At 33.4% G+C, this 8,667-nt stretch overlaps 1 protein-coding gene across 1 annotated transcript in view; it reads right to left on the reverse strand.

The window, feature by feature from the left end:
• Positions 1–7,077: 7,077 nt before the first annotated feature.
• LOC21400623 (protoporphyrinogen oxidase, chloroplastic/mitochondrial) overlaps positions 7,078–8,667 on the reverse strand; it is a 4,904-nt gene continuing 3,314 nt past the window's right edge. Inside the window, exons 14-19 of the mRNA XM_024175564.1 lie at positions 8,639–8,667; positions 8,046–8,169; positions 7,858–7,966; positions 7,684–7,758; positions 7,481–7,587; positions 7,078–7,289 (exon numbers count right to left, since the gene is read on the reverse strand). Of these exons, the coding sequence (XP_024031332.1) occupies positions 7,198–7,289; positions 7,481–7,587; positions 7,684–7,758; positions 7,858–7,966; positions 8,046–8,169; positions 8,639–8,667 (536 nt within the window). The 3' untranslated portion in view covers positions 7,078–7,197. The remainder of the gene's footprint in view (positions 7,290–7,480; positions 7,588–7,683; positions 7,759–7,857; positions 7,967–8,045; positions 8,170–8,638) is intronic.

The raw sequence follows: 8,667 nt of genomic DNA on the forward strand, positions 1-8,667 counted from the left end.
ACTTACACTTCGTTCATTTCACCCATTCGAGTTTAGAAGGGACTACCCTTATTACTCGTCCCGCCATTTTGAAGGAATGAAATAAAGGGACGACTTAACGTTTTCCTTCGTTCCGTCATTCCGAAGGAATGAAGTAACGGGACAACCTTATTCTCTTCCTCGTCCCGCCATTCCGAAGGAATGGAATAAAGGAACGACCTTACTTGTAGGAACGGTGGAATGGGATAAGGGCCGACCTTCTAAAAAGAAAAAAACGTTTGAGGCCCGCCATTCCGAAGGAATGGAATAAAGAGCCTACCTTAAAAAAGTAAAGCGTTTTGTAATACAATCATACCTTAATCTTACCGTATGGAGCCGATTCGAGTTTTGTTACAGTAAAAAGCTCTAAAAAACAGTCACATCTAATTTTTTTATTACAGTAAAAAGTTTTCACATAAAGTCACATCTCAACTTGAATCAACGAACTAAACAGACCCTTATATTATGATTTATCAGCAAATATGTATTCTTGTTGTGCATTTCTGATAAGCAATGTTGACGTGCATTTTTGTCTCATCTAATTTCACATAGTTAGGACTGGACTGGGACTGTGATAAACTAAAATATTTATTGTATATTTTATCTCAGTATGCCGGTTCGTTGGATCAAATAGGAAGGTTAAATTTTGCAGATGATCAGTAATACTGCTTTCTAGATATCAACGAATCAATATGAATTCTAAGTAATTAAATATTGTGTACCTATTTAGATGTCTGTTCAAGATTCACATTTATTCCCTTAAGCATCTAATTCGAGTTTAATGGTGGAACTTGGTTATTAAGAGGTCTGAGCTTTTTTTTTTTTTTTTTTTTTTTTTTTTTTTTTTTTGGGTTTTTTTTTTTTTTTTTTTTTTTTTTTTTAGTTTGAGGATTTATGAGTTAGAATTGATGTTTGTATTTTGCTTTCATTTGGAATATATACCTGTATCAAATATATAGACATAAATAAATTAAATACTTGTCTTCTATTAGAATACTGATAAGATATTATTAAGGTTACTATGACAATACAACATAATTAAGCACCCTAAACAAACCATAAGTTAGTCAAAAGTTCAAAAGATTATGTTCCATCCAATGTAGGCGCACAAGGCAGACAAAGACAATGATTAAAAATAACAAGAGGAAAAAGTATCAACTCAACCAATATCACGACATAAATTTCAGAAAAAGTTCAGTATCTACCGCACATGGGACACTAATATGTATTTCTTTGTGAGGGTAAAGAAGATAAAAGAATAACCAATATGGACGGTCTGCTAAGAGTATCAAATTAAAGCATGAAAGGACAACATAATTAGGTAGGTACTTTGAGAATCGAGTGATAACAATCAAATAGTAATCTTTCAGCAGAAATAAATAAATAAAATTAAAGTGGAAGCCACTGATGATAAACAAATAAAAGTTGCAAAAGATTAGCAAAAAATAAAATAAAATAAAATAAAAGTTGCACAAAGTTATAACCATGTTTTATCTACCCCACACTCAACCGCATGAAAGTTCAAATTATGTACTGAAAAAAGAGAAGAAAAACTAATCCATGAAAGATATGAAACATTGTTTTTAGAAAGTATGGCCCTCTCTGTCGTGACATTATTTTTGGAAATTCCCTCTGCATAAAACAAAAAATGGATTGCAGACAAGGAGTGACCATATATCCATATCCAGACCACGTGTTGTTTACAATTACCTTAGATAGCTAGCAAAAATATCTACCCCAAATTAGCCAAGAAGCGTTAATTATTATTATAATAATAATAATAATAATTAAAGGCAAAGTCTTTAACTCAGGCACCAGAACATCGAAAAATGTAATTATTTTCATATTCACATGCATCATTGTTTTTACTCGTGTGGAACACATAATTTGTTTAAACTGAGCGTTTCTTATACAAACGGACAATATTACACGAGAATATGAAAAAATTATATTTGCCTGACTTGTTTGGGTGCTTTAGTGGACATTTGGTTCACGAATTCAGAACCATGATTTAGAATCATTATCAGTTTACGTGTATTTTTAAAAAAAAAAAATATTGTATCGAGCTACGAACCATGATTCGAATCATGACACGAATCCTCATACTAAACACTCTCTTACTTAAAGACAATTCCTTTAATGCCAAAAAGGATTAAGAAATGCATAAAGAAAAGGATTGAGCATTTTTGTTCATGGATGATCATATGATACAAATGACATGAAAAATCGTTATATGAATTTCCCTGTTACATTCATGTATTCCAAGGATAACAGACGACACGGTCGGAGTTGCAGACACAGGGCCCAGTGGGCTTTATACTCCAGCAGCAATCGTCATTACGACATCTAGACCTGTCTCTTTTCTGATTGTAAATATCGAAGTAATGGGAATTGCCGGGCCATTCCATACGGCAGAAGAAAAGCGTGCCTCCGATAAAACAAGGCGCAAACCAGAACCCAAAGCTTTCATTTGGAGCCAGCCAACACGTGGACACCAACATCGTCGTCCTTGGACTTGCAATGGACCGTGAGTGGTATTCCTGGGCCCAAGTCGCTGGTCATGTGAACGTGGGTTTTTGTCGGCATGGGAGGAAGTAACGTACGGCCGTTTAGTTTAGTCGGTTATTTTAAATTTTTAATTTGAGTTGATACGTGACTTTATGTGAAAATTATTTACTATAATAAAAAAATTAAATGTGACTATTTTTAAGAGTTTTTTACTATAAAAAAACTCAAATTTTAAACTTAAATCGGTAAAATGAACGGCTTTACTTTTGCGTATTACAATTGAGAGCAGAGTCACGAGGAGGATTAAATTTCTAGTGGATGGTAGAATTTCTAAACCCATATTTTACTCTTCCAATATTTTTACTGGCTTTGTCTTGGTCCTGGTTGGAAATGTTGGGTTCCCATGCATAGATATATATATATATATATATATATATATTATGTATTACACACACATGATTAATGGATTAAAGGGAAGGTTTACTATTTTTTTTTTATTTTTGAGTAACGGAAGGTTTACTAATATGGTCTTGCATTTATTGTGTTTGGGATTATTTTATACAGAGAGTCCAGATTTCTTTCTTTATGGGGTCATAATCTAAAAAAAAAAAAAATTCACTGGGACTGTAGACAATGATATAGGTTTTTTTAGGAAATCCATTTAAGGATTTTTATTTTCTTATCTTATAACAACTACAAATGAAAGAAACGATACAAATGAAAAAGAACTTTTTTTTTTTTGGAGTGACTCAAGTTGAGAACCTCACACACACACAAAACTTGGGAACGACACTGATAGCAAAGAACGACAGTATATATATTGAGGAAATAACAACCACCTAAAAACGACTTCAAATGAAAACGAGATTAATTTGGATCCGACGACAATCTCAAAAAGACATGAACGGCGAGCCCATAAAAAAGAGGCAGTGAATTAAAACATTGATGTCAAGTAAACAATGATGGAAATATGCAAACGTTTAAATGACAACCACCTGAAAAACGACATTAAATTGAGACTAAAAAATTCTTGAATGACAAAATACAAACACGATCAAAACCTTGAGAACGACTTTAATAGGCTTTCTCTAAATGGACCGCGTCCATAATTCATGAGTTAAATTCAGGTTTTTATTCGATTTTTTTAAAGGTTAAAACTATGTGTATAATTAAAAGCAAAAGTAACGAATGATTGGAACTTCACAAAACCATGGCAAAGGCAAACTTTGTACTTTTCTCTATTTTTTTTCCATAGAACAAGGAATCGGAAAAATGGGGAAAAAGTAAGAAGTTAAATAATACTCATTAATCAACTCAAAATTAAAATTGCACTTACTAAGCTATTTTTTTTATAAAGAAATCAAAATAATATGATAATTAAATATCTAAATAATCTTAGAAGTCAATGGTCTCGTTCATTTCACCGATTCAAGTTTAGATTTTGAATTTGATACAGTAAAAAGCTTTCAGAAACAATGACTTCTAACTTTTTTATTACAGTAAAAAACTCTCACATAAATTCACATCTCAACTCGAATTAAAAATTCAAATCAGCGAACTAAACGAGTAAAAAATAAGCACACTTTCACTGGGACAGGATTTACCAGCTGCTTTATCTTCTTACATGAAAGCGGGTTTGGACCCTGCAGATAAATACATAGAAAGCAGAGATAATAGAAGCATTCGGAGAAGTTCTGCTAATGAGAAGACTAAAGCCAGATATTTCTGGCATAAGACAAATAAGACATGAAATTAGTTTCTAACCTTTGCTCTCTTTCTCTTAAATTGAACTCTATCCTTCACCCACACTCCCTTTGTTCCATTGCGTCTATTTTTTTACAGCCTCCACCGGCGAGTTTTGGTGTCCTAATTCTTCCTTTATGCTCTCCAATCTCTTCTTTAACATATGGTGTTCCCACTCCGACATATGAAAGCGATCTTTGTCTAAAGTTTTTAGCATGTTCACGTTGAGATGCAGATATGGGCTCAAGGAAAAGGGCATTTCTCAAAGCAAATATAGCAGGGACACCATGAATCTGCCAGTAAAAGGATGATCTCACACAAGAAAAAGTGAAAAACATCCATAACAAATCATGATCAAACCCCTAATGTGATATTTGCTGCATATACTCAAATAATAGGTGAAACAATCATATCGAAATAAAGGAAACACGCACGCAAATGCCCGATTCGTTCGTTCTGCTAGTTCAAGTTGAGAACTTGAGTTAAAAATTAAATTCATATAAATTTGAATTAAAAAGTGAATTCATGTGAAAGAAAACACTGTAACGGAAAAAATTGACAATTTTTGTGAGAGAAAAATCACTGCAGTAAAAACTTAAATTAAAACTAAAAAATTCAAAATTCAAAATAAGAATAAGCACAAAAGATCTAAGCCATATGAAACCAAAACTTAAGAGATGATCAAACCAAACCTCTAATTAAAACAGGAGGAAAAAAAAAACCACTACATCATAATCAATTTATGAACAAGATTAAAAGTTGACTATCATGATCAAACCCCTAATGTGATATTAGCTGCATATACTCAAATAATAGGTGAAACAATCATATCGAAATAAAGGAAACACGCACGCAAATGCCCCATTCGTTCGTTCTGCTAGTTCAAGTTGAGAACTTGAGTTAAAAATTAAATTCATATAAATTTGAATTAAAAAGTGAATTCATGTGAAAGAAAACACTGTAACGGAAAAAATTGACAATTTTTGTGAGAGAAAAATCACTGCAGTAAAAACTTAAATTAAAACTAAAAAATTCAAAATTCAAAATAAGAATAAGCACAAAAGATCTAAGCCATATGAAACCAAAACTTAAGAGATGATCAAACCAAACCTCTAATTAAAACAGGAGGAAAAAAAAAACCACTACATCATAATCAATTTATGAACAAGATTAAAAGTTGACTAGGGGTGTAAATTGGCCGGGTTCGGCCGGGGCACCACAAATGTTTAGGCTGAGCCGACATTGTCAGGCTCAGAAAAAATTGAGCCGCGATACCCCGTTGAGCCCCAAAAGCCGAGATACTTCGAACTGCTCGAGTTCGGGTCGGGTGGTCAAGTTGCTCTACATATGTGCTGCTCTGCTGTCAACTCGGGTAGAAGAAGAGAACAAAATGCACGGTTACCTCACAAAAATCAATAAACAAAACAGTATCTAACTTCTGATTAGAAGAGAAGAATTTTTGGGAGTTTCAAACTTTTAAGGAACAGAGAGATACGAGAGGAATGATTCAAAACACACGAGGACGGCGGAGGCAGATAGTAGACGGAAGACGAGCATGTAGTACGCGGGATGCCCTTGCTGCCAAACTGCTGTTGTGAACTCATTCACTTCGCTAATTCGAGTTTGTAATTCGAGTTGAGATGTGATTTTATGTGAGAGTTTTTTACTGTAGCAAAAAAGTTAGATCAGTACGCGGGATGCCCTTGCTGCCAAACTGCTGTTGTGAACTCGTTCACTTCGCTAATTCGAGTTTGTAATTCGAGTTGAGATGTGATTTTATGTGAGAGTTTTTTACTGTAGCAAAAAAGTTAGATGTGACTGTTTCTGAGAACTTTTTACTGTAACAAAACTCAAATTCTAAACTCGAATCGGTGAAGTAAACAGGGCCGAACGTTTATATATAGTTTATCATATCTTAAGAAAACCCAATACTACCGTCCCATTTTTTGATAAATTCACATTTATCCTTGTGTTTTAATAATTCAAAAGGTATCTCTCATTATTTTAAATTATTCCAAAATTATACCCTAAGTTTTTTAAAAGAAGTACAACTATAATTGTTCAAGTGGCCAAATTGTTGAAAATGACATAAAATATTCTTAATGATCAATATTTAAACATTAAAAAAATAAACTTAGAGAAAAATGTAACATTTTTAATAAAATATTACATTTAAAAAATTCAAAACTAGTTCTACACAAGATTTCGCGCCCCTTGCTATTGACACATGACTGGGGATGTGGACCTGTTGTCGCATTCTAGATTAAAATCCTGCTCCACGATCATCCACTCTTTCGTTCTTGATTTTAATTAGTTTAAAATTTATACTCTAAAACTTTTACATAACTAATGGCTAAAGTAATACTTGAATAGTATTTATTGAGGTTATTTTTCGTACTTCAAAACCTTCAAAAGTAAGTGGATCAGCTAAAAAACCTTTAAAAGTGATGAATAATGAGAAGGGAGGAAAGGCAGTAGACGGAATGCAATAAGGATATATTTTTTTTGTTTTTTGTGAAATGGGTATTTTTATTTTTCGTTTCCATGAAAATTTTATATGTAGAAAAAAAAAAAAAAAAAAAAAAAAAATACATGATAGGAATGATACCAACGGAAAACGACATTAACTTTGTTTTTTTTTTTGAAAGGAAAATTGTATTTAAACAAAACCTGATAATCAGTCATCTGGCTGCTCTGATTTTTTTAAAGCTAAGGGATGGACTTATGATGATTTAATCCTGGAAAGAAACGACAATAACTTTTTATTTTTTTTCTTGAACGTAAACTTTAAAAAACTTACACTTATCATACGAAAATATCAACTGAAAACGATATTAATTGGACAAAGAACAACATATGAAGTACAAGATATCATACAGGGAACAGTGTTAAAGATTTCTACAATCGGGGCCAATGTGAAATTTCATTTCAAGAAGATTCCAAATACGAGATCACGAGTTCAGCCGCCTTGAATCCAGAGGCTATTGCTTTTCCAACAGACAGCCCACCCTTGTGATTGCCTACAGAAATAAACACAAACAATTCAGAATAACAGTAGCAACAACGAGTATCTAAATGCAAAAAAAGCACATAATTTTCGTGTGTGTTCTATCAAAGGCAATTCATATTGCATTATTAGGTTTAAACTCGTGATAATCAACATTTTATTCGTTTTACCCTTTACAAGTTAGTTTCTCACATAATTAACTACCTGCATAGAAGAATCCAGGAAGTTTTTTCTCCATCATTTCAATAGCTTCCACAACTGAATCATAATTATGCCCGTACAAGGGAAATGCCTTCTTCCAGTGAAAATGGCTGTCATTAGCATGCTTCAAGCGTAAGATAATTATCCATATAACCGAGCCATAATCCAGAAGCTTTGTTTGATACTAATAAGGAAAAGATCATTACTTTACGAATGTGGGCTCTCCTTCGGCTCCTAATAACTGTTTAAGGTCAGAGGTGACAACTTGTTTCAGTTCGTCTCTACAAAACAACAAAATCGATGGGAAAAAAGAGTGAATAGCATATAAAGTTTATACCGAGAGGTGCAGAGAAAAACACAAAGAATTAAAGCTTGATTACATTGATGCGCTTGCTAATTCCTTGTTTCGGCTTCCCCCAACAAAGGTTGTGTATAGATATAGGTCGCTAGGTGCACGATCAGGAAACATCATAGACGAAAAGAGAGTACCTGCATAGCATAATGGACATAGTGATCAGTGATCACAACGTACCAGATTTACAATAAAGGACAAATAGCCAAGCATTACCTAAAGTTTTTAAACCATTCCGCTGCTCCACAGAAGGAACGAGAACTCCAAATCCCTCGAGGGGCCTCTTAATGTTCTCCTTTCTAAAGGTGGATATTATAACTGAAAGTGGCACGTAAGTCACCTGAAACATCAATCTCAGAGATAAATCCGGCACTAGAAAATTGCTGTCAACTTGTACACGTCATGGAACTTTTCTCCCCTCAGATAAAGGCTTCTACTACACCAATATTAAAGCTCCTTATAAAGTTAATGAAGGTATTGTACCTAAAGAACCGTTGTAAGGCGACACTTTATGTCACATTATCTGTTCCTAGATGCTCGACACATTACAGAAATGACAAAATACAGTTTAAATGATGAACAAATCTCTTTTGTTTCTTACCCCATTACCTCATAAATGATGAACAAATCCTTTTTGTTTCTTACCCCATTACCTCATGGAAGATTTCGCGTTTTATGCACTTAATTTTGCAAGGTCACATGTTTTCATGCTATGCCAATCATAAGATAAAAAGAAAGTCCATATAATGTAGAAAATCAGCATAAAGCATAATGTGCATAGGCTTTCAAATTGAATGGCAGGAGAATACCTCAGGAAGAAAATTAAGTGGGAAGAGCG

This window comes from Morus notabilis, unplaced genomic scaffold (assembly GCF_000414095.1).
Source record: "Morus notabilis unplaced genomic scaffold, ASM41409v2 Scaffold168, whole genome shotgun sequence".
Classification (NCBI taxonomy): domain Eukaryota; kingdom Viridiplantae; phylum Streptophyta; class Magnoliopsida; order Rosales; family Moraceae; genus Morus; species Morus notabilis.